The sequence below is a fragment of the Vipera berus genome (genome assembly GCF_964194415.1).
Source record: "Vipera berus genome assembly, chromosome: 1".
In the NCBI taxonomy this organism is placed as follows: Eukaryota; Metazoa; Chordata; class Lepidosauria; order Squamata; family Viperidae; genus Vipera; species Vipera berus.
Genome location: NC_138202.1, coordinates 30,554,180 through 30,582,040, shown reverse-complemented (window position 1 = coordinate 30,582,040; position 27,861 = coordinate 30,554,180). Strand labels below are relative to the sequence as shown.

General features: G+C 36.4%; 1 protein-coding gene across 6 annotated transcripts in view; it reads right to left on the bottom strand.

The window, feature by feature from the left end:
• BRF1 (BRF1 general transcription factor IIIB subunit) overlaps positions 1–27,861 on the bottom strand; it is a 219,917-nt gene that overhangs the window by 147,443 nt on the left and 44,613 nt on the right. For 5 of the 6 annotated variants that reach the window (XM_081313338.1, XM_081313342.1, XM_081313339.1 and 2 more), the window contains exons 3-4: positions 24,981–25,154; positions 5,539–5,570 (exon numbers count right to left, since the gene is read on the bottom strand). In XM_081313338.1, coding sequence (XP_081169464.1) covers positions 5,539–5,570; positions 24,981–25,154 — 206 coding nt within the window. The remainder of the gene's footprint in view (positions 1–5,538; positions 5,571–24,980; positions 25,155–27,861) is intronic. The other variant, XM_081313340.1, reaches the window with a different exon arrangement.

The following is a 27,861-nucleotide window of genomic DNA, read 5'->3' as shown; positions in this document are numbered from 1 at the left end:
CATAACATTCAACAGCTTCCCCAAGGGTCTGATCTACCCATTCAATATTCCAATTAAAAAAATAAAGCAAGTCCAACAATGACATGTTCTTAACATATTCAGGATAACTGTAAGAATCACTACATTGTTTTCAAGGTGTTTACAGAACAATTACTTTAATATCTGATCAGATTCTTTTTTCCTCTTTCTGAAGAAAAGAATATTTATCTCTTCCAGACATTTGTACTTCAATCATTCTCTTAGGACTTTTTAAAGATAAGAATAGAGCTTCAGCCAAACCGTTAGAGGGTTCGTTGGTATCCTAGAATGCAATTCATCTATCTCTTGAGATTTAAACTCATTCAAAGTAAATAGATCTTTGATTATATTTCTCTCAAGGTGGAACTATGTACCTTGAACCTGTTTTTCACAAACACCCAATGGGATTAGGGAAGACTAATCAAAATGGGAACTGAGTAATTTTGCCTTTGTTATCTGTTATCCTTTACACTATCTTCTCTCAACACCTCCGTTTCTTTCTCTCTTTTATCTTCCAATAAGTTTGGAAAAAACCTGTTATTTTCTTTACCAATCTCAGATCATTTTGAGATTTAATTTTCTTGATAATATCTCTACAAATCTGAGCTAATAATATGTATTTCTTCTATTCCTCTTTCTGTTTTGTATTTGTATGGGTTTCTTTAATTCACTAAATATCGGCTTCGTCTGTGGTTTTCCATTTTTCTTCTTTGTTGGATTGTGTGCAGTTTTCCTTTTAGTCTCTCCATTTTTCAGAAAGTTTTGACTCATTTTTTCCATTAACTACTCCTACCATATAATCCACTTTCTTCAATTTCAAGGTAGATGTATGATTTAATTTCCTTTTAATTTCCCCATAAAATCAAGAAATGCAGTATTATACAATTACTTTTACCCAAAGTTAATTCTCCATTAATTCCAGTCTGATTGCTGTTTTCTCCCTGTTAGTTATGATCACATCAGAAAAGACTGATTTCCTTCTACTGAAAGAGAGAAGCTGTTTTTTTTATTATTATTATTCTAGGAAAATCACTGACTCTGTCTTCCAGCATATGTAGGGATAATCAACATTCCCTCATTACTACTATATGAAAGAGATGTGGTTTGCTTTTGGAAAGTATTATTTTAAATGCTCTTTCTAAGAATTCTTCAAATTATTTTGGAATTCAGTTTTGGGCTTGTAATAAATTCCACTGAGTTAATATTGACTTTATAAATTAAATAAAAATTTTAAGAAATTGTATCTTAAACACCAACATTTCAAACAAATTATATTAACATATATTAAAATAAGGGCTTGTAACTGGCATAAATCTGCATATTATTTGTTTCCTGCCTGCGTGTATTTTGATAATATGTACTAATACAGAATACATTACTTCTCTATTATAAAGATTTGGTACCCAAATCTTCAGTTTGTTTGTTTTTTTTTCAATTTTATTTTCAGAAAAGGCATATGATTGAAAGAGGCCACAATAGATAAAAAATAATATACAGTTTATAATATATTATGTAGTTAGCTATTAATATAATTATTTGCTAAACAGCATTTTGAAAGAAAGATCAGAAAAGCTGAAAACTTTTGATAATATTTAGCAGTGCAAGTAGTCCTTGTCTAGCAACCACATTGGAGCTGGCAACTCTGTCATCAAGTTAGTTGGTCACTTAATGAAAACACAACTGTGGTTATGATCTTTCTTAAGCTTTTCTTTGTTTTACAAATCTGTAAAAGTTGTAAATATGTGAATTAGTGCAATTACTTTTTCATCACCATCATAACCATGAATGGTTGCTAAATAAGACAGTTGCTAAATGAGACATACTCTAATCCAATATATCTAAGACCATAAGAGATAAATCAGATGTTGCAAATTATCCATTTAATAAGGCAACTGAATAGAACAGGACAGAACAGAATAGAGCTGGAAGGGACCTTGGAAGTCTTCTAGTCCAGCCCCCTGCTCAAGCAGAACCTATAGGTGAATGCCTAATCTTTTCTTAAAAACCTCCAATGATGGAGTGCCCACGATTTCTGGAGGCAAGCTGTTCCACTGGTTAATTGTCCTCACTGTCAGGAAGTTTCTCCTTAATTCCAGGTTGCTTCTCTCTTCGATCAATTTCCAACCATTGTTTCTTGTCCTGCCCTCTGGTGCTTTGGTAAATAACGTGACCCCATCTTCTTGGTGGCAGCCGCTCAAATACTGGAATACTGCTATCATGTCTCCCCTATTTCTTCTTTAGTCTAGCCAAACCCGAGTACTGCAGCTGTTGTGATTCAGGGTCAGCCTGTGGGTTCGGCAGTTGGGTCAGACGACTCAGAGGAGGAGGAGGGGGGTGTTGAAGAGCTTGCTGAGGGGATTGGACAGCTTGATGAGAGCCCCCAGCAAGGCCCCTCTCATCTGGTCACGATGCAGACCCAGCTGTGTGAGCCTGACAGCGTGGATGAAGATGACCCACAGCTGGCCCTGTTCAAGGACGCCCGACGCAGGAGGCAGTCAGTCAGGAGTAAACAAAGGAAGGCAATGGGGCACCTCGGAAGGAGGCACAGAGAGGCCACGCCCTGAACTGTATTTAAGGGGAATGTGTGGGAGGGTTGGTTTGCTGAAGGCAACCGCTTGGATTGTTCCTGCTTCTTAGCTCGTGTTTTATGGTTGGTGTCTTGTCTTGCTCTGTTTTATGTGAATAAATTTGGCAGGCTTTATTCCAGCCTCTTGCCGTTTGTAAAGGGGTTGTCCCTGCTTTTGCTGCGGGGCCGGTAGCAGGCTGGTACAGAACAGCAGCTGTTCTTCGTATGTTTTAGTCTCCACGCCTTTGATCATCTTAGTTGCTCTTCTCTGAATTTTTTCCAAACTCTCAACATCTTTTTTGTGATATGGTGACCAAAATTGGTTGCAGTATTCCAGGTGTGGTCTTCCTAGGGTTTTATAAAGCGGTACTAATAATTCATGTGATCTTGATTCTATGCCTGTTTATACAACCCAGGATTGTATTAGCTTTTTTGGTGGCTGCTGCTTATAGTCAAGTGATCGTCCACTAGGACTCCAAGGTCCCTCTCATAGTTCTACCCAATTTGCACTTGTACCTTTGATTTTTCCTGCCTAAATATAACTTTGTTTTTCTCCTCATTGAAACTCATTTTGTTGGATAGGACCTATTGTTCAAGTTTGTCAAGATCTTTTTGTATCCTGTCTTCTGGGGTGTTGGCTATTCCTGCCAGTTTGGTGTCATCTGCAAATTTGATGAGTTCCCCTTCAATTCCCTCATCTAAGTCACTGATGAAGATATTGAAGAGTACTAGGCCTAAGACGGAACCTTGTGGTACCCCACTGCTTACTTCTCTCCATATGGATGTAGTGCCATTGAGGACTACTCGTTGAGTACGGTTTGCCAGCCAGCTACAGATCCATCTGGTGGTGATATTGTCTATTCCATCTTTTTCTAGTTTACCAAGGAGTAGGTTATAATTTCTTATAATACATCATAAGCAAAGACCTTACAGATATTTCAATCTTTCCCCACAAATCCAATATACTGTCAACTAAAGTTACTTTTAGAATGCAGCCATATTGTCATATGTATGTCTACTCAGAAATAACTTTTTCTGAGTTTAGTTGGACTAAAGCTTATCCGCTATAAAAAAAAGTGAAATGTGCTAAAAGTATTGCATATTTAGAGTACTATTCTTCCTTTCTGTGATTGGTTCGAAACAGTGCTAGGGGGTCGGGTCAAGCTCCAGATCCTTTTACTGTGGGGTGCTTCAGGGCTCAGTTCTCTCGCCCCTTCTCTATATGAGGTCAAAGGCAGAGACCATCCATTTATGAGCTGAACTCCACAGTTTGTTCATGCTATACTGTTGCTGTGTGGACTGCAGTGGCTTCCAGTTTCTTTCTAGGTAAAATTCAAGGGGCTGGTTATCATCTTTTATCATCTACCTGAACGGTAGAGGGCCAGGCTATTTGCAGGACCATTTCTTCCTGAAGATATGTGCTCCTTCTATCAGAGCAGATATGGTGCACACATTCTAGGTCTCTTTCCTTAAATGCTGTCATCTGATGGGACTCAAGTGCACCTTTTCCCCTGAGGTCCAACAGGCCTCCTCACTCCTAGCCTTTTGGAGAGCCTCAAAGAGCTGGCTCTTCCCACAAGCACTGAGGTAGAGTGAGGTTGGAGCTCAGCAAAATGCAATGTTGATGTGTAGGGAGAGGTTTTCTTTGGGATAGCAGGAGTTCTTCCTATGGATTTATGTTCTCTCATTGTTTTGTGAGCTGCCCAAGGTTATGGTACGTGAGATGAACAGTCATATAAGACTTTTAAATGAATAATTATATACATTCATAGTTATTGAGAGGGCAATATACAGATAGTCCTTGACTTACGATCACAATTGAGCCCACAATTTCTATTGCTGAGTGAGACAGTTATTGAGTTCTACCCCATTTTACAACCTGTCTTGCCACATTGTTAAGTCAGTCACTGCAGTTATTAAGTTAGTAGTATGGTTGTTAAGTGAATCTGGCTCCCCCACTGACTTTGCTTGTATGAAGGTCACACAAGGTGATCACATGATGCAAGGGCACAGAAACCATCATAAATATGAGTCAGTTGCCAAGTGTCTGAATTTTGTTCATGTGACCATGGGGATGCTGCAATGATCCTAAGTATGACAAATGGTCATAAGTCATTTTTTCAGTGCCGTTGTAACTGTTAACGATCACTAAATAAACAGTTGTAAGTCGAGGACTACCTGTATTTGTCTATGCCAAGGGTCCCCAACCCCTGGTCTGTGGACCGGTACCAATCCATGGCCTGTAGGCAAGTGGGCCATGAAAGCAACGGCCGTGCATACAAAGCTTCATTTAAGCATGTGCAGGGTCTGGATTGTGCATGCAAAACCATCCCCCATCCCTACCTCCACTGCCTGCTATCCATGAAGCCATAAAGATTGGGGACTGCTGGTTTTTGCATCACCCTGCATATTTCAGTTGAATCATTCTCATGCAGATGACAAGTACATCTAATCATCATAACATACGTGGGGAAATCATCTCTAACATTCCAGATGCTGGATTCTTGGAATTTCCATCCCAAGATGAGCCCTAAGTTGGGAAATTGTTCCTTAAGAAATAATACATATATAATTTTGCCAGTATTCTTCTTTCAAGCCAACTTCTGAAGTTTCTGCTAAAACAATTTCCCTCCAGATTTATAGAACTGAACACCTGCTTTTGCCAGTATTTTTAATATGCTTTTAAAATACATAAACATAAATCTGAACAGAGTACAAAGCCCACAATATTGGCAGCCTAATTATTAGCATCCCAATTATATCGTTGATTTGTTATTTGTAAAATGTAGTGATATATACCAAACACCTGATTCTTATTGCACTGAATGAACCAATACTGCTAAATGGGAGGAAAAGGCAACAAAAGTTGCTTGAGTAAAGCTGGTATTATAATATCTCTGCTTTCAGTTTTTGGCATGTGTTAATGTTTTAATAGAAAAAGCAGATACAATTACCTGAAGGAGGTCGCTGAGGTCAAGCAGCATGTCTATTCCTGAGGTTAAGGAACTTAAGAGCATAATCATTCCTGCTATATAGTATTTGACTGTCAACAAGGAAAAGACAAAAGCATTTTATTCTGGAAGCACACAAAACAGGACATCTAAATATTCCAGTTCTTAGCAAGGAAATGGTGGAGATTTAAAAGCGGGGAGGGGAGGGGAGGGAGGATGCACGCAAATATTTAAGTTGGATTTTGTTCTTGGATTTATATGAGAAACTTTGCTTAAGGTTTAAATGGTTAACTCAGCCAACAATGCATACAGATTTCAAAACAGAACTGTTAAGAGGCACAAAACCTCTGCCAAGTTTTAGCAGCCTCTGTGCCTGACATAGCAACTGTCACAAGGGAGAGAGAATAAATCTTAATAAAATCCAGAATCCCAAACTTTATTTCTCTAATCTTTAACCAAATCATGATTTTCCTCCTTCAATAAAAATAGTTATGGGTTGTCCCAAAACAGGATCAAGCTTGCTCTGGAACCCAACCTCCAATTCAAACTTTAATCTCTACTAGGTTCTAGTAAATTGTGTGCACACGTTTAGTTCAACACATGCAGCATTACCTAGTAAATATTGTCAAAAGAGGTGGGAAGCATGTCCAATTATACACTATATCTGTATTTTTATCATTGGAAGCTCGGCCTTTTCTTACCCTGCCATGATCTGTTCACTTGCAGTCCATTTTATTCTCAAAATCATTTCAGAAGCAGACTGAATGAAGTACTAAGCTTATTTTCCTTTCAATCAAGATTATATTGTACCTCTCCAGCAATCTTAGTTTTTGTTTATATTTATTTGTTCTAATGAATAGCTGTCATATTGTTTTTAATTGCTGCTGACTGTACATTCACATTCATTGAGATGGGCAGCCATATGAATTTTGCTAAATAAAAAAAAATTATGTAAATCATTCAGCTGAGTAAGGAACATACTGAATATTAGTTTGATTTCATTCAGCAAATTGCCAAAAATCCTTGTATTTTATTAGGTAAAAATGAGGTATGCATGGTCATTTAACTAGCAAATCCTTAATGAAATCAATAATACTTACATTAATTTATATAGTTAATCTTAATTTTTCTAACATTGCAGATGAAGAAACAGAAAGAGATATTATTTACTGCCATAGCAGAAGTAAGATTTAAGGGGGGAAAAACTTCATAATTCACTGCTCAGTTCTCAATAAAAATATGCTACACTACAAGAATATGACATGTAGTTTCGATACAAACATGTGGTATGCAGGCTTTTAAAAAGTATGCATATGTTGTGTTAGAGTAAAATGCAAAGATCTACTGGTATTGTAAATCAGTTATACTTAGCTTAACATAAACATACAAAAATACAGAAGCTGCATTGATTCTTTGGGTTCTTCTTACATAAAAGCTACATAAGTTTACATGGCCTGTATAAGCATATCCAACTTCAGACAAGTCTTTTACACAGACACACCCTTAGAGCACTATTTTACCAGTAAAAGAAGAGGGTGTGGGTTTATTAGTGTTCCAGACTATTCAGAAACAATTTTGTCAGCCTCCAATCAGTTCTTACTAGCTCTTCAAAGAAAAGCTACGGTATATAAAGAAGAATCTGTATATATAAAAGCCTATTTCCAAATATGAATGACCTTGAAACTAAGGATGAAGCTATGCAACCAGCCAGAATGGACTTATGAGTCCAATTTGTAATTCTGAGGCCAGAAGGTTAGATTTTTATGGTCTTTGAAGGTGTCACTCTCTAGTTTCGTTATAGATTAGTCATTCACTCATATGCACTAAACCAGGGGTAGGCAACCTCGGCTCTTTTATGACTCATGGACTTCAACTCCCAGAATTCCTGAGTCAGCATAGCTGACTCAGGAATTCTGGGAGTTGAAGTCCATGAGTCATAAAAGAGCCGAGGTTGCCTACCCCTGCACTAAACCAAAGCACCGTACTTTAAAGCTTAATTACTTTTCCTTGGAACCAGAGCTAAATAAGTATGTATAGCTAGTCGATGAGGAAGGCTGCACGTAGAAGGTAAAGAGAGGAGCTGAAATCGTTCGGTTGGCCACAGAAACAAAGTTGAAATCTTCAGTTCCACTCCTGTAGCCCACCAAAGGATTTCATAGGAACGTAGAAAACTGATGGCAAGGAGAAAAAAACTAGTGATCCATCGAGTCTGCTCTTTGAGTTGTTTTCTTTTTAATTTAATTTGTGTATTTATTATTATTTTTTAATTATTTTCATTATTTATTTTTATCAGACGATGGGATCCCAGACTGACCCATTACTTCCACTTCCAAGCTTCCACTACTCTTTATGTGAAATAATACTTTCTTCATTATTTTTAAACTTCCCTCCTGTCAATTTGAGGTTGTGCCCCAGTGTTCTTGATTTCCTCTCCTTCCAAGTGTTCCTGGAGCCTACTAAAGGATTTGCCTCTGTCCTTCTTTCACTTTAACAACCAGGATGATTAATCCCAGGAGTCCTGGGATTGCAATCATTGAGCATAATAGTCATGTGGACATCCCACTTAATGACCCCTTCACTTAACAATTGAGATTCCAGTCCCAATTGTGGTTGTAAGTTGAGAACTTCCTGCAATCTATCCTGCTAAAGCATACAACACCCTGGGTTCAGTTGAGTGTGGGTGGGGGAAAAAAGGCATTAATATATATACAGGTAGTCATTTATAGGTAGTAAGTCTTACTAAGTCATAAGTCATTCCAGTTGTAACTTGAAGCAACCATGGAACCAGACCCAATTTTACAACATTTTTGCACTGGTCATTAAAGCAATCTGCAGTTATTAAGCAAATGCTGCGGTTGTAAATGTGAATCCATTCTTTTGAACGGGCATTTACTGCCAGAAACTAGCAAAAACTAGCTCACTGTAATTTTAAATTTTATTTATTTATTTATTTAATTGAATTTCTATACCGCCCTTCTCCCGAAGGACTCAGGGCGGTGAACAGGGCATATAAAAATGTTTATTAAGTGATCAATTTGTAATTCAAAACATTACCAGCACAGCATTGAAAGCATCTCATATAATTTATATAAATATCCAGTACCAGACTTCCCAGGCCTACCGTCTGGCAGATGCAGAGATGCATAGAGATGCATAGAGTAGCATATCAATAGCTGGATAGTCAAACATTTCAAACACCTCAAAAGGAATCTGCCACAGCAAAGACTGCCTAGCACACATACAAACCTTAAGAATGAATAATGGTTTAGCACAGTACATCCTGATTAAATACAGAGCACAAAAGAATTATTTTTATTCTTTTTATTATGATGATTAATCACACAGTCAGCCAGATGTTTAGACCGGATTTGGCATTATTTATAATTATGCTTTTTTGCATTATTATAATTTTATTATTTCAATTTATGCCTGTCATACCACACTTAAGACAGCCAAAATATAAACCTCTAGATACCTACAAAAATAGCCACAATTATTATAACTCAAAAGGGCTGAATAAAGTGGAAAAGCTTAACTCCATTCTTGAGATTAAAAATAGTACAGGCGAAATGCAGCCCCCAAGTGAGTGGATTCCACATTTTGGAGGCAAGGCAAACTCTAATTAGTCATCAACTTTCTTTGAAGGAGATTCAGAGACCCATTCCATTAATAAAGAAGAATAAGAAAAGTTCAGACCACAAACATTTAATCCGTGTCTAGTAATATCTGGCAATGTTTAGATGCCAAACTATGGAACAAAGGGAAAATGTGTCATCTGCTATTGCTGGGCTGGCCTGAGCGAGAGCAATTATCAGTAGGAAGCAGTTGTAAAAACACTTTTTTGTTTGCAAGCTTTTTTAGAGTTGGGGACGGAGAGACAATAAAAGTTGGGAGGACTATGAACCACAGAAATAGTGATTTCATTCTCAACAACTTGCTGGAAAAGGAAAGGTCACAAGGCTGGAGCAAGGCTTATTTCAGGTCTTTCCTCAGGCTGGAATGCAAAACACAAACCAACATTTGTCCCCCTTGATAGTTTAATATTATCCATGCAAGCACTGAGAGACCCATATAGTCTTGTTTGCAAGGCTATTCCTTTGGGCAAAACCATTTGGCAACTATTTATAGACGGATATTTCATGTCCATCACAAAAGGAACTATATAAAAAACAAAAAAAAACACTAAATACAGCAAAGTTTAGATCTAGTTATAAATGTTGAGTTGGCTGTACAGCAATGAAATGATCTTCAATTTGGGTCCATTTGCACCCAAATTAAAGCAGTCAAGGTATTATTATGTCAAAATAAAAATACCGGGAACTGGAAAGAGGGAAAGGCAAGAAACCAATAGCAAAATTTTCAAGCTTTTTCCAGACGCAAATTTTGACTTAACCAGACACATCTGAACAAGAAGTGAGTGACTGAAATAGCATTGATGAACTTGGTGAAGTCAACTGTGACCAAGAAAAATTAATCTACAAGTATAAAAATATTCCCAGCCAATGCCGGAATCAAATATAATGTGATTTTTAGTAAGTCAAACGGATCAGAAAGAGAAGCATAATAAGTGAAGGGGGAAAAGGATTCATGCTTCATATTGGCTGAATTTTTCAAAACTAGCTATTTTTATTTCATTTATATATCAAATGTGGAGACCTCCCATCTCATTCACATAGCAATACATTTAAGCACTAAAGAGTGCATGCAGTACAGATGTATTGGTAGAGTAGAGCATTAAATTTTAATTTTGAAGGTTATCAATTCACTGTCCATAGTATCTTTAAAAAATACAAAAATACAAAACAAAAAAAATTGAAGAAGTTCAAGACAAGTTGAAGAAGTTCAAGTTCAATAAAAATAAAAAACCCTGATTAACAAGCAACAATCCTTTGCATATTTTGATGTATCACCGAATACAGTGAAATGTTAATATAAGATTTTATATCTATTCTCTTTTTTGTGGATCATAAAAACATATTACATGCAACCAGAAAGAGGCAGTAATAACACTAGACTTATATACCACTTCATAATGCTTTACAGCACTCTCTGAATCATTTACCAATGTCACCATATTTTCCCCAACAATCTGGGTCATTTTATCAACCTCAGAAGGATGGAAGGCTGAGTCAATCTTGAGCCAGTCAGAATCGAACTCCTGACTGTGGACAGAATTAGCTTGCAATACTGCATTCTAGCCACTGTGCCACCACAGCGTAGATCATAAATTAGCCATCATAATCACAGTATATTAAATATTATGTAGATATGAACTTCCTTTATACAAAAATATATGAAAAATATAGCTTGACATATTATACACAACTGATTTTTCAAGTTCTCTCACACATTGGCCATCTCTCTCTGTCTCTCTCACACAGACACAATGGACACACATGCATATCCTACCAAATTAAGTGCATTTGGGTTATGGTGCAATTTTATGTTTTCACAATAATTTAAAAAATATATAATTGCTATGGAAATTGTCAAACAATAATTTTCTAGGATTTTCTGGGGACATAGAAAGAATAAACTAGATTGTTGGAAAAGGACCAGAAACTCTACAAGGACAGGAAAATGGAGACTAAAGAAAAAAGGTTTTTGTAAAGAATAGGAAGTACAATGGGACACAGGAGAGCCAGTACTAAATAATACCTTTAATGAGAAATCACCCACTCATTGCTAAATTTATTTTATTCTGGACACTAGTTAATTGAAAAGATTATCTACAATATGGTTTCTTTATTTACAAGATAAACTCCAGTTAAGAGGTACAGAATTAAGCTGTCAAAAGATAGTTGTTGAATGAAGTATACTGAACAGCACTTCAGAGCTCAAGGCATATTACTGCTCAGCTTCAAGTGAGTTTCAGGTCTATTATTTTTGAAAAGCATGTAGACAGACAGACCTCTGCATGCAACATTTCTACCTACCACTTTTCATCAACTCTATAAATCTAAATAGCTACCTGGCTATCTTAAACAAGATTCTAACATTAAAAAAACATCTAAATTGCATATAGTGAAACTTCTTTAATGGCTTTTATTTAAAAGTATGTAACCAATAGCTGTAACCCACTTATATGGTATCAAAAAGCTGCCTTACAATTATTATATGGTTTGGTTCAGCTTTGTTTTTTTCCTGCATGATCTGTACTAATGCCTGACTCACAGAATGGAGCCAAATACTTTTTATCTTTTGCCCATGCACTATAGTCTCTGCTTCCAAAACTAGTTTTCAATTTTCAATTATCCAAATACAGATCATCCTGATCTAGTTCCAAGAACAACGAACAAAATTCATGACAGGCATGGTGGTAAAATACTCTGGGGTTTATATTCTAGGCCAGTGATGGCAAACCTTTTAGAGACCAAGTGCCCAAACCCCACTTATGTATCGTCGGGTGCCGGGTGGGTGTGGCCCATTGGCTGGGTGTGACCAATTGAGTGGGCGTGGCCCACTGGTTGGGCATGGCTGCGGTGGTAACAGCAGACTGGGTGGGCCCAAAAAGTTCAATCAATCAATTCCAACTTTGTGAGATGTTTTTTTTTCCCGCAAGAAGTTGAAATTGATTGATTTGAACCCTTTTTTTTTTGCACACAACGGCGGAGGCCTAAAGCGAAAAAGTTTTATAAAACCCAGCTAAAGTCCTTATATCCACTGTAAAGTAACACAAATAACCCTCTATCACTTTGTCAAACTCACGTCATGTGACGTGTCATGACATATCGTGACTTTTTTCCAATGGGGTGGGCACGGTTTTGCTATGATGCATCTGGCCCACGGCCGGCAGTTTGACACCCCTGCTTTATATGATTAGACTAAGCCTTTTCAAATGCAAAATCCTTAAGATGTAATCCCAAATATTTGGAGAGCAGTAGATTGGAGAAGGCCAGTAAATGTAGAGCCATCAAAGTGTTCTAAATGTTAAGGTCTTTAAAACGCCAAGGCAGGAGACAGAACTAGCGTTTGCAGACTAAGAGGGCTTGTGAGAGAGGAGGTTTGAGACTTGCCTGTCTGTTTTTCTATAAAATCAATTCCAACTGTATAGTTCTACAGTCCACTGGGCAGATTTTGTTCTGCTTTTCACTAGAACTTTTCAGAACAAAAACATAGCTTAAAAATAAACACAAAATTTGAAAAACAATTTTCTCTCTACAAGGTCATTATAGTTCAGGAGGGAACTATATAATAGTTCAGTTAATCTCTACTTATAACAAAAATTAATGTTCTTTCTTCAAGCCTATTCATGCCCATTTGACAAAAAAGAATTATGGCGTAACCAGCACAAGCTTGCAAGATTTTTTAAACGTAATAAACAGGAAAAGAAGCAGTAAATACAACTCTTAACCTTATGTATTCTTAACCTTATTACAGTCTACAAATAATAATTTTCTCTTTCAAACAAAATAAGACAACATAAAATTGCAATTAGATCATTAATTCATCAGTGAATGTCTAATTTTACAGACAGTATAACATACTGGTCTAACAAAAGTAAATGCACATAACATTAATCAGAATTGTCTGAATAATTTTCCACAGGGAGTTGTATCTTGTTGGCCTAAAAAAAGAAGCCTGACTACTTAGGAACATGTTGGTTCCAGCTGGATTGGAAGGAACCTCAGAGATCTTCTAGTCCAGGGGTGTCAAACTGCTGGGCCATGGGCCGGACGTGCACCAGGAAACGGCGCCCACCCTATTGCCGGCAATGGAAAAAAAGCTCCAATACGTCATGCGACATCACGTGACATCACAAGTTTGACATGTCTGTCAACCCTCTCCTTAAGGCAGGAGACCTTACACCATCCAGGTCAAATGGTTGTCCAGTCAATTTTTGAAAACCTCCAATAATGGAACACCACAACTCTGGGAGGCAAGTTATTTCATTAATTGTTCTCACTGTCAGAACACACTTAAATGCTTAAATGCTCTGTTTGATCATAGTTTATCACCAGAATTGTTACTTTCGAGAACTGATAGTGTTGAAATTTTCAAATCTCGAAATGTTGCTTGATGTTGAATAAACATATTTAAAGTATTTCTTTCATTAGGTGTTGTGAGAGATTTTGTATGCTCTGCAAAATTAAGATTAGCTTTCTGTAACAATTTGCAAAGCCCAGAAAATGCAGGACATTACTTATTTTTTAAGTATTTGTCTTAAGTGTACAGACTGAACTTTTCTAGGATCCATTTGTACACATTTTGTAGAGAACTAGTAATCCTTATAATCCAATTGGAGAAGGCCAAACACGTATTTTTTCATCTCGGCAGAAAGCTTGTGTCTGCAGAGTTACTCTAAAACTCTTTTAAAAGGAGTCAGTTTCATGCAAAGATGGGTCTGGGGAAAAATAAGTATGCCATCCAAATACAGCTCTAGAAATTAACATCCCCCCCTCCAAAAAATTGGAAACTATTTTAATAATGTGGAGAGGACCCCACTAAATTAACCAATTTTTACAGCATCACTATTATTCAAATTTGCCCTACCTGGTATCAAAGACAGCTAAATATTCATATCTTTTTCATTCTGATCAAATTGTACACACCTCTCAAGTCTAATACTTTGCATGAATTTCTGTAATTATTCTCCAATAATTGTCATGCCCTCAATATACCCTCAGCACATTTGACCAGACTCAAAACTAAATCTCACTAAGAGTTATCTGTAGTAAATTTTGCTAGCACACCTACAGTAAAAATTCACACACTGAACCATAAAAGCTAGAAATTGATTTTGGGCTCTCGAAACCTATCCAGCAAAGTTCCATAAGAGAAAAGACATACTGGCCAGGCAGCAGGTTTTTGAACTGCCCCTGGCTAAGGCAAGTCTTGTTCCAACTGATGCATTAATTGTACAATCAAGTTGTGCGGGTTTGTTATCTGTATATAAAGTCATAGCTGATGTTGTAACAGTTATTGAGCAAACTCTTCTGTGCACAGTGGGTTCATCTGGTAAGAAAAATCAGGAAATGGACTCCACAAAGAATATTGTAACTTTATTTTACTGTTGCAAGGTACAATTACAGAATCTTAAAAGCCTACCAAAGTTTTCTTTCCCCTCTCTTACACAAAAGAGAATCAAGGCAGGGCAATCTTGAGTTTCTACCTCCCTACCACTACCACTACCAATTCCAGCAACTGTTCTTCATGTTTTAGCCTCCAGTGCCCTAATCATCTTTGTTGCTCTTCTCTGTGCTCTTTCTAGAATCTCACCATCTTTTTTCTATTGTGGCAACCAATGGTGGTCTTACCAAGGCATTATAAAATGTTACAAACACTTCACGTGTTCTTGACTCTATCCCTCAGCCTAGGACTGAGTTGGCTTTTTTGGCAGATACAGCACTGCTGGCTCATATTTAAGTGATTGTCCACTAGGACTCCAAGATCCTTCTCACAGTAACTACTACTGAGACAGGTACTACTTATTATTCTATACCTGGTATTTTTGGATGCTTCTTTCCATAAAATATCTCAACAGAAATAAAATACACACACACATTTATTTAAAAAAAACCACGGTAGACTAGCTGTCATGATTCTGCCTCAAATCATCCTGCTTTGCCTGTTTTGCCAGTTTTCTGTTTCCCACTATTTTTCTAATGAAGAACTATGTATTTTAAAAATTGTTGCTCCCTCCTGTAATCTTAAATGTTGCAGACCCTTTTGCCACAGAAGAGTTGCACCAATATACATCCAATTGCATTCTGATCAAACATGAAGCCAGGCTAGCCCAAAGGGGGGTATCTGTGGGGAAAAAGGTGTCTAGAGATACTGCACTAGAGGTTATGAATACATATGAACTATTTCTGTCATTAATGTCTTTGCCCAAACGGGATTACTCTGCAACACTTTTGGATTAAAACTCTTATTCATTAAATATGATTTGTTTCCATGACATTATTTCCTTTAAGAACTTATGTTCTATCATCCTAACACCATGTCAAGTATTCCACTACTTTTCATTTGTAGATGGTTTATTTATGTTATTAAATTTCAATGCAGCCTATCCCACCTACAAGGTGACTCAGGTTCCCGGAGGTTTTCAGAAATTCTTATTGTTCTGGTGGAGAAAACATCTATTTCTTCATTCATTCATTCATTCGATTGCATTTAATTGCTTTTCAATGCTAGCTTATTATTTTTTAGTAATTACAATACTGTATGTTTTCATTTCAGTAAAAACCATGTTATAAGTCCATATATTCATAAACCCATGTGTGCACATATACCACAGAAAACTGTACTGCTTATCTTAGTCCAATGTAAATTCAAATAAACTAGCAAGGTTAAAGTTTACTTCTTCCTAAACCTACTAACGAGGTATTTGCGTTGGGTTTTTAAAGACAATATTTGTGAATTTCATTGAAAAGCAGTTATATACACAAATCTGATTCAGCATTAACATGATCATATCCCTTATTGTTGGGATAAGGTGAGGTCAGAGTGGGAGGGGAATGTCTGGGTTGTATCAAAGAAGAATAGCTGCAGTGCCAGGTTTTTTCTGGTTTTTTGTTTGTTTTATTGTTTCTTGCTTTTACTGTGTCTATATTGTTTTATTCTTGGTTGTAAGCCACCTCGAATTTGCTTTAAAATGGGTCACCATGCAAATGTTTTAAATAAATCTGCACCAATAGAAGAGAATACAGGTAGCTCAGGGTTGAACTATGGAGACCTTGGTGCTATCTGAGCTTGATGGTTTGCTTTTAGACACTTTATTACTTAACTAAATAATACCATCAGTGCAAAAATCAATAACATTTTCTTACAGATTAGAGAGATAAATTTCAAATGTAAATTTTTAAAACATTTGTAAATTTTTAAAACATTTTTAAAACATTCTCCCTGTGTCCTCAGGGAGAAGGGCGGTATATAAATGTTATTAAATTAAATTAAATTAAATTAATTTAGCCTGGTTTTAAAGAGTTTTATTTATCTACTTTATACAAAAGCAAGGAAAAATAATGAAAAAGAACAACATATTAGAACACTTATTTAAAAGTCAACTTTTAAAGGAAAAATTATACCTTGACCTAATTAATCATTATTTCCACTGTCAATAGAAAACTAGTTCTCAGCAGCAGAGAATGACTATATATTACCAATAAAAGGTCATAATACCAGGGTGGCACCGTCCTTCCCTCGCAAAAGATTACTTTTTGCTATAGCCCATTGTCAATAAACCCATATAATAACAATAAATGACACATTTTGGTATGTAATTGAGAAAAAACATTCATGCCATTAAACCATATTATTGTTTCCAAAACTATACTGACAAATTATGATAGTCAACCAAAACAAGTCAGTAACTGGGGAAATCAATTTCATTATGTATCTTCCATTATTTTATACTTCCAATATAATGAAATCCCTTTTAAATAATCACTGTCTACAATTCACATTAAAATTGCTGAATTATTCTCATCAAGTATAAGAAATATAATTATTTATTTAATTATTTGTTAATTTGAGACATTCTCATTTTCTAAAGTTCTTGGAACTTTAGAAACGTATTGTGTATTCATATTTCTGAACAACACTCTTTGTCTCTAAAGAAACGATATAGTTTTGAAATAATCCAAAACATGTTTCAGTGTTGACAATAATCCAAAGGTTTTTGATCCAGCAGCTCCTGTTCCATTCATTTTCTTTTCTTTTTCTTTTCTCCCTTTCATGATTTGATTTGTCTGCAAGACAGCTCACAGGGCCTGATTTAATTTTAAAGGGCTACACTTTATTCACAGAGAAGAATAGCTACTGATAAAATCATCACAAAAACAAAACTAAATCCTGGCACTTTCAAGTATTAATGCTTTTTCCTGGTAAAAAAGCTTCATACCTAAAAAAAGAAAAGATTTTGTTTTCCAAGCATCCTGGAATATGTACGCACAACAGCTGCTAACATTTTAGAATTCGAAGGAATAGACAAGTAGTTATTTTCCTTTCTTCTCTTGCTGACTCATCCATGAAGCATCAAAATTATGACATGAACATACAATAAGCAAATTACACTAATAAACTGATAGTTGAAAATATTTATACAGTTTGGTATTAATAGCCTGTTGCAGATCCAATGGTGGCGTTACACTATTGTGAGAATAGATATGAATACAGGAAAGTGGAAATATTAGCATCACTGCTACAGCTTTTATGCAAAAGTTGTTAGAAGAGGAAAAATAAAGCCAAATATCTTCCATTGTGCAAATCTTCCATTATTCAAAATAATTTTCCTAATCATTTCCTCCCTTGCCAACCGCATATTCAATACAATTTCCCTTCTAAAACAAACATTACATATGAAAAATAATGTGACACCCAAATATGGTTTTAGCCACATATTGTCAAATAACTGGTGAAACTGGTAAAAAAGCTACATAGCTCTTCCACATACTGAACGCTGCTTAAAATCTGGGATAGTATCGGAACCACTGCTTGATTTTAATCCAGCTTAGAAACATAGAAAAGTTCAAGATGCTTATATTAATATATGTCATGTCTATAGATTTCTATATAAGAAATTTGGAAAGACCAAATTTGGAAAACATGCTCTAAACCTCCAAAAAAAGAAAGAATGTTGGATATTAATAAACTTACTGTACATTCATATTCAAATCCTCTTTAAGCCACAAAGATCAAGCAAATAAACTATAATATATTACTTGTAAGAACAGTTAAATAGCAGCTCTTTTCTGACTTTTGTCTGGTTTTGGAAGTTAAGCAGGTGAGTACTTGGTGAATACTTAAATGGGAGACTAAAAAGCAAAAGGCTGCCTTTAGACTGGCAGACTATAAAAACCATCCGAGAAGAAGGCAATGAGTATGCCAAGTAAACTGCATGACTCTGTCCATGTAGTCACTGGGAGATCAATTTGACTTTCCAATGTCTACTCTATTACTATTCCATGGAAAATGGAAGAAGGATAGATTTTGGATCAGTGCTTCATCCTTTCTTTTTCTATCATGAAATTTTTCCCCAGTTAGTAGCAGATGCCAGAGGCTTTATACTTCCTAGCAGAATGACTACAGTATTAGTTCATCCTGTCTGAACCTCCACTGGAAGTTTGAAAAACAAATGGTCCTGACTGCCTCCTTTATTTGCTTATGCCACAAAAAGCAGTAGCAAGTACTTTCCTGCCAAGATTATAGCACAAGTTCCTGCACGTAATTCGTCCAACACGATGCAGAAGTGAAATTACAGGGTCAGAGAGAAGTCAGATTGCCATTCTTCAGTTAAAAGTCCAAATTTAAAAAACAGTACTGGCACGGAAGCCATTTCCTATATCCTTTTAACACCAGGTGATAGCCCAAAAATCCATTTCCAAAGAAATAAAAGTCCCAGAATTAGAAAAGATTTCTCACAAGATCATGGAGACTTGTCACAATAGACAGCTCTGAATGAGATGAAGCGTATAAGACACTTTTCTCTTGTTCCGATATGAAGAATGTTCTAAGTGAATATCACAGTGCCTGGGGAACAACGCAATAAACCTTCCGTTTGCGGATGATGAAAAGAAATTAAAGGTATACCAAAAGAAACACCATTCAAAATATCATACATGAAAAGTGATACCTGTGGTTGCATAAGCACATTTCTGCTTGCATAACCGCTTTTACCTCCTCCTTTTACCTACAGCCTCATGCGCTCTGTTGAAATCTGTTTCAAAGAGTCCCTCAGAATTACACAGCAGATTCTGTCAGAGACAGGGTTTACAGATGTGTTGTTTCATTGATAAACAGACCTGTGTAGATGAAATCTGAGGGTCCTATTTTGCTGTACTGAAAAAACACCTCAACTTATATGCAAGGCTGAGAGCAAATGTAAACATAAAAACAATACTCAACATCAAAGAAAAACTCAGCTTTACTCCAGGAAAATACACAGGCAGCTTTCTTCTGGACAAGTGTTTCTCAGTCTTGGCAACTTTTAAGATTTATGGACTTTGATTCCTGGAATTCCTCAGCCAGCATGTTCTAGTCCATATTACTATGATTAAGACTGCTTCTAGTGAATCCTTTGAAGTCAGCAAAAAAAACTGTACAGAATTTTAGCCCAGAAGTCATCCACATTCAGAACGGTCAAACAACATGTAGATAGAAATTTCAATAGCAGCAGATCCCAGAACAGGTTGAGTATCATCAAAATCCATTGCAGAGATGGTCATGATCCAAAACCAACAGATCTGATCAATGGAAGACTCCTCCCAAAGCCTTACCTTGAGACAAGAAAAGTGATGGTGTTGAACCTGCTTTTTGAAAGTCCAGCAAAGCTTTAAAAATATTGCATTCCTATGATATTAAAGACACAGGCTATTCTCATTCAGTGGAATACTGTCCCTTTGACACTATGAGCACCTTAATAGCAGTCTTTCAACCCCTTAAGTCAGGGGTGTCAAACTGCTGGTCCACAGGCCAGATGCGTCACACCGCCCACCCCAGCTCTGGCAATGGGGAAAAAAGTCACGATACGTCCTGACACATCATGTGACAAGCAAGTTAGCTCAACCACCTTTCACATCTGAGACTTTTCTCTTATTCTTAATATTCATGAATGATGGCAAAAGAAAAAAGAAAGCAATATTTGGATATAAAGAAATATGGATTAAGGAGAAAGAAAAATATTCTGAAGATATGCAATAAATATACACATTTATAGAAGTAATATTTTAGATGCACACGGTATAGATATACATAGCTACTGCTTTACACTCTGTAGCAAGTCATCTCGAGAAACCTGGAAGTTACGTCAAGATGCTTTTTGTTGACTACAGCTCGGCTTTCAACACCAATTTGCCGAGCATTCTCATCGAGAAGCTGACTGACTTGAAATTCTCCCCCGCCATCTGCGATTGGATTCAAGACTTTCTTAGGGATCGGTTACAAACAGTGAGGGTCGGGTCTGCTTTGTCCACCCCCCTGAAGCTTTGCACTGGCACGCCACAGGGCTGTGTGCTTAGCCCCTACCTGTACTCTTTATACACTTATGATTGTGTATCTAACCCATCCACTGCGATAATCAAGTTTGCAGATGATACAATTGTGGTGGGTCTTATTACAGGTGGGGATGAGACAGCATATAGGGCGGAGGTACAAAAACTATCCATATGGTGTAGTAACAACAACTTGCACCTAAACATCAGCAAGACAAAAGAGATGGTGTTAGACTTCCAGAGAAAAAAGGAGGAACCTGCCCCACTTTACATCGGGGAGGACTGTGTAGACAGTTTCCTCCTTTAAATTTCTGGGAGTCTACCTCTGTGAAGATCTGACCTGGAAAGTTAGCACAACCCAGGTGGCTAGAAAGGCCCAACAGAGGCTTCACTTTCTTAGGGTCTTGCGGAAGAACAGGGTAAAACAACAGCTAATGACCCTCTTTTACCGGTCTACTATAGAGAGCGTCCTCTCGTATGGTATTGTGGTTTGGTATGCTGGTCTGACAGCCACGGACAGGAAAGTATTACAGAGGGTAGTGAGCACAGCACAAGACATTGTGGGCTGTTCCCTGACACCACCGGATGACATCGCCAGGGCTCGTTGCCTTGGAAGAGTGAGGAAGATTCTCAGGGATGACTCACACCCTGGACGGTATCTCTTTACTCTCCTACCATCCGGTAGGAGATATAGGAACATAGCCAGCCGTACCAACAGGCTGAAAAATAGCTTTTATCCGTGGGCTGTTAGGCTTTTAAATGGGACATACTGTAATCTTATGCAGAATTGACTTGGGAGGCCGGTGTGTGGTGTAGTTGGTTCACATGGTGTGGTAGGATGGAGGGTTTGTTGTCACTGTGTGTTGGGGGGAGAGAGCACGGGGGGAGGCTCAGCTAATCTCAATGTACACATGTTGTACTTTGACAATAAAGGTTTATTATTATTATTATTATTATTATTACATGGATAAGCATATGACTTCTCATTTCACAAAGTAAGATGCTTTATCAAGTATGGTGATAGAAGAATCATAGGGACTTTTCAACAGACCAGATCATTTGTCTGGTTGGTTGCTGATGAAGAGGTGTTTTTGGTCTTTTTATTCCCTTTTTGACTCTTTGATTGTCTCTTTTGAATGGTATGTAGATGTTGTTTATCTCTATGAACGGACTTAACCATAGTTTCAAATGGGAAACTGTGAGCATCCTAGACCAAGCCAAGTCCAAAACTGCTACAGAATTCCTGGAAACTGGTATTCAGACAAATCAGCCACCTACAGGCACATAGAGATTATATCAAGATTAATACTAAGGCCAACGACTGAGAAGTAAACCATACCCCAATCAAAAACATACCAACTCAAACAAGCAAGACAACAGTAAACAACAGCCTAATCAAGAAAGCAACAAGACCACTCCCACTAATACTGACAGGGCACTAATATATAAAAAGAAAGCAAACTCCACTCTTTTCTAGCACTGATTCGTTACCTAGTTTGGTAATGAAATATTTGTAAGAAAACAGCCAAGCTCGGAGAGCTCCAAGAACCCCAAAGATCATCCCTAAGCTACAAATATTCTCTTTGATCAGGATCACTGTCCACTCTGCTTGGCAGCAGCTGTCCAAAACTTTTGCAAATATCTTGTCCACTATTTGATTTCTGATCTGTTTAACTGGAGATGCTAGAGGCTGAGCCTGGAGCCATTCAACATGAAAACCATTAAACTACTATTCCCCTCTCTGTAGGTATTCTTCCATGTATCTAGCTGCCCAGAAAGAGAGGTTGCTTCCCTAATTCTTTGTAAGATCCGATTCTAATGAAATGGCATATCCACAATAACAAAAGTAGTCAACATATTGGGAAAAAGCAAGGAAGCAGGAATATTAAGCGAAATCATTCTACTATATCCAGCTTGCCCATGTTCACAAAATTGTTATCCATTTCACTGTTTAAGTTTATGTAACAGAATCACATAAATCACTAAGCCAGATGGCCTCTCTCATGTACTACCCCTTTCTGAGGACCAGATGTCAAGATAATTGCAAGTGGAAACCTGAAGCAGTTTATGCCAATAAAATAATATTAAAATGCTAATATTATTTCATAAAATATTTTTAAATATTTCCACCTGTCAAAAAAGAGGGCATATTTAACAGCCGCACCACCAGATGTATGGAAATATTTTTAAAATGATGAATGGCTCTCTTTTGAAAAGTCCCCCTGACAACTTTTGCAATGTTATCCCTTTTAAAATAAAATATTTCTTTTTTAACTGAGGAAAGTTTGTTGTCTGGCCTTCTTAGAAACCCTAACTAAAATATAGTAGCTAGCTTGTAATTGCTACTTATATGGCATTTCAATTTATTATCCATTATAAAAGTGGAAAACCCAGTCAAACCATAGACAAAAATACAAAAAAAGCAAAAAAAAAAATCTGTCACAAATTTATCTTGGGTAGATCAAAAGCTGACCTGCCACATGAAGAAGAAGGTCATCTTCACAGGAAGCTAACATTATGTCTGGCACTAGAGCACTGCATAAATCCAGACACCCAGCAACATGGCAGATAAATAGAATTATATGAAGTGTTACAGAACAAAGTTGTAACATAATATAGATGGCTATCTGTACACTGTGACGTGCACATTTAATACCCTTCACAACACTATTGGCAATGAATATTTAAAACTGTTTCTATATTTCAAACATTTTAAAGCAAAGCAGGAAAACAAATCTTAAATCAATGTATTTCACATTTTAAAATAAATCTTAAAAATGAATTATAACAAAGTTTGCTTTCTAATGTGAAATGCATTTACTTAAGGAAAAATACTATCTGATGTGGAACTGAATACTGTTTTTCTCCAGAAAAGCTTATTCAATAATAGATATGTTAAATTTATAAGGTTTGCTGCAACAGGCTAGAAAGTCTATTCCAACAGAGAAGGGAGGGAGGGAGGGAGAGAGAAAGAGAGAAAGAGAGAAAGAGAGAAAGAGAGAAAGAGAGAAAGAGAGAAAGAGAGAAAGAGAGAAAGAAAGAAAGAAAGAAGAAAGAAAGAAAGAAAGAAAGAAAGAAAGAAAGAAAGAAAGAAAGAAAGAAAGAAAGAAAGAAAGAAAGAAAGAAAGAAAGAAAGAAAGAAAGAAAGAAAGAAAGAAAGAAAGAAAGAAAGAAAAGGTTTTAGTTCTGTCAAGATCCAATATATTAATAGTGGTCCAGGCATTCTTGCCATGTTTATCAGCTACTTTTTTAGCATCCTCTGGAGACTTCCCAGTCTGAGGGACTCTGGCCCTAAGAGCACTCAGAGCCCAGGGATGCATTAACTTGTGAGCAAGTTCAAGTATTTGGGGATGACTTAGTAGAGAGAAAAAGCTGTTTAACCCCATAAATGGTACAATCAATGGGAGGGAAATGGTTTTAATCTACAGCCTATCTGAAAATAAGGAAGGATAAAGAGTCCCATATTCTGAATGGTTTGTTGGATCAAGGAAAGTTTAAAAAGCAGAATAGCTGCCAATAACCAAACCATCTTTTTTTCTATGAGTAGATGATCACTAACCCTTTTTCCATGGATTATGTGATAAATCATGGATAATGTAATAAATTCACTTTCTCCACCCAACCACCATTAGTTTCTCTGTTCTCTCCTCCTTAGTATATTTTTTTATTTTTCCCAACTTCTGATGAGTTACATACAACACATCTTTTTATTATTATTTTATATTCTATGTATTTCCTATCGTCCTTTATATTAAGTAATTTAGTATCTACTATTTCCTTTCCTGTTTGATTTTTTTACCTACAGGATTATTTTTTGCTTATTTTATATTTAAAGAACATGGTCTTCACCCTGATCTCTTATCTGTCTGGACATCAGAATCTAATTTCACTCTTAACAAGAATAATGTGGAAAAATGGGAACATACCCAGAAATCTAACAAAAACAAGAAAATGCTACAGCAAAAGCAGGTGTATGAAATTAAAACAGAAAAAAGTACAAAAATTCAAAATAAATCATTTGCTCAGCAGAAGCAGATAGGATAGGGTTTTAGCACAAAGGACAAACACTTGACTAGACTCCAGATCAATCACACAGTTTTTATCATTAGAATGCATTCGTCATAATTACATCTATTATTTAATCATCCTTAACTATACTTATAAAAGACAGGAACTGGTCACATGTTACCTAGTCAACAAGTCCCTTCAGTACTTGTGTGTCTTAGGATTTAGAACTATAATATTGGTCAAAAATGTAGATTCCCCTGAAAAATAATCACATTGTGATATAATCTAATCAGATGGACTATCTCCAACTCATACCCTTACCCAAATGCCATTAAATCTAATAATTCCCATCAATTAATAATCTCCATCGACTGTTTACCTTTATCCAATTTGGAATGGTTTTATATTGCTTTAACAAATATGAAAATAACCTTCTATTCATACAGTCCTAGAAATATCCAAGACATTTTGAAATGGTCTGACTGCTAAGCCGTGAAAGGATACGTGGAGTGCCTTCTGTCCTACACACCAAGTAGAGGCATGCTGCTATGACATGGGTCATCTTCCTCCCACGGGTTAAGTGCTTGCTCACTGCCATTTTGAAAAAGTTGAAGGCTGTATCAAGACAATGTTGATTTAGTTGCAGCTGGTTCCCTAAATGATGGATCTGGCGTTTTCCTTTAAGAAACAACAACAAAATTAGAAATCATTGACAAAGCATTCTTATGATCAAGTAAAAACTAAAAGAAGGCTATATGCTTAGCATATTCTTAACTGTGAAGCAATATGCTCCAAATATTAGGAGTAAAATGTGAAACTTACTAATTTATTTTATTTTTATTGTACTTTTATCACTTTATAAGTAATTGAAAGTGGTGAACACACATAATACTCTTTCCTCTTCCTATTTTCTCCACAACAACCCTGTGACGTGGTTGAGTTAAAAGATAAATCACCTTTTGTGCCTAAAGTAGGACTAGAACTCACAGTTTCCTGATTTCTAGGCCAGCACCTTAATCACTATGAGATTAAAAAATAAGCCAAAATTTAGTAGCAACAGCAATTCATTTGAAAATAACTAAACAGACTGCAATATCCTTCACAATCTCTAATAAAACATCCCATGTTCATTTGGATGCAAAATTAATATTTTAATATAATGCTTTGGAAAAGCAGATTCTGGTATAGCAGAACCCAAACCCACAAGTAGGATAAAACTGCAATTTGGGAAATTGTCCATAAAAAGTATGTGCTCTCTATAAGTTTTCCTTGTAGTGGTAGTGCTCTCTCCATACATTAATATTTTGGAGAGATCTCATCTACCTTTTAAAAAAAGATGAATAGATTTTCTTCCAAAGCTCTTTTGATCATATTTCTCCACCTTGGCAAAATGTATGGACTTCAGACTTCCAAAACAGATTATGGAATTGTGAGATTTAACATCTTCAAATGTTAAAAAACAGTTCTTGGGTGATTTAGAAATGATACAGCATGGCTGTTGAAAGCACAGCGTGGTACTAGTAAATGTTTTAGCTCTGTTAACAATGGGGCTACAACACAAGAAGTTATCTGGAGATGTCCAGGTACTTGAAAATTTCCTGAAAATTGTGCTGAAATTTAAGATCAGGATGCCTATGAAATGAAGTCTAGAAATTTTTGGTCAGTATTGGAGCAAAGTATAAGTGTCATTCCATACAAAACTCTACTCCTAGTTTCCTCTAACATAAAAGCATAGAAAACTGACAGCAGAAAAAGACCTAGTGATCCATCAAGTCTACCCTTTGAGTTTATTTGGTTTTGTTTTAAGAAAACATCCTTAGAAACATATTGTGAAGCAGTATAGATCTGACCTAGGGAAGAGAACAATGAACTATTAAAGGAGGAGAAAAGTAAGGTAACTCAGGCCTAGAAAAGTAGATAGCATGAAAAAGAAACTCATAATAACTCTGACTTGATTTTGCTTCAGAAAGATGGACAAGATAGGGCAGAAAGAAACTGACAGATTCTCAAGATTCTGTTATTCTACCCTATAATAATATAGGGCATTCCTATAATCTCTGTTGCCTCTTATTTCTTCATCTTGCCTACCTCTAAGCATTTACACCTATTGATTGGTGGGTAGGGGTAAGGGCTTTTACTTGTTGCTAAACTATATTGAGTTTGAAATTCTGGCAACATATTGCAAGTTATCTGAGGATGTATCAGTTGATACCACCTAACCTTCTGATAAACTCTGGCTAAAAATGCATAAGGTGGAAAATAAACAATGTTTTATTGTCTATTCTAATCAAAGAGCTTGTTGAAATATTGGTCTCTGCTGTCAAGAACACTATTCTTGTAGCTTTATGCTGAGAAAATGACTTAAGTCCTGGGAATTATAATTTGCTTCTCCTCAAATTAATTAATATCATGGGGGGGGGATTCCTTGGTTCTTTATTTTAAGCATCATTGGGTACATTCATACTACATTTAATACCTTACTTATCAAAATCTTGTTTTTAATCAATTGCTACCTGTGAGCCTATGGATATAATTTTAATACATAATCAACAAAACAGTTTAGTCATTCCAATTTATATTCTAAACTACTGCCAACTGGTGGGAAATAATTCATTTGCTTTCTTTGGTAATTACTTTTACTTCAGCTTTAACTGAATCACTGGAGATTCTCTGTATGTTTGTATACAAATCCTTTCTTAAGAGGGCTTAGGACAGGGGTGTCAAACTGCCGGCCCATGGGCTGGATGCAACATAGCGAAACCGCGCCCACCCCATTGCTGGCAATGGCAAAAAAAGTGACGATACGTCACGACACGTTATGTGACGTTGTGAGTTTGACACCCCTGGCTTTGGAAAACCAGGCTCCATTGGTGCCATTTTCCAGATAAGACCAACACCAACAAGAAATGGCAATTTCCTATTTCCAAATGATAATTCTAGCATTATTGTTTGAATTAAGTTAGGCATTGATTGCTCACACATGTGCCAAAGTTGCAGTAGGCTCTCAAATAAACAGTACATCAACTATTCTTAACTGTGTCAATCTGTAATTTAAATAAGCTGTCTGACTTAGTAAGCAATAACATTATTAATTTCCCTATAACATACCATAGAAGAGTATGCCCACAATTTTCTAATTCATATATCTTAAAATCAAAAGAATAATCTGTCTCTTATCTGAAGTCAAGCCCAACAAGAAATTATTCCTGCTGGCCACAGAGCAGCTGTTTCTCTTAACATTTCCAAACTGCTAGATGAAAACCTATTCCAAGTATGAAACTAGCACAGAAACTGTAATGTGATCGCAGAGATATATATATTCTTGCATACAGCTGTGTTGGGAGGCTGCACTGAGCTGGAGCTTCCCACACAAAACTAATACATG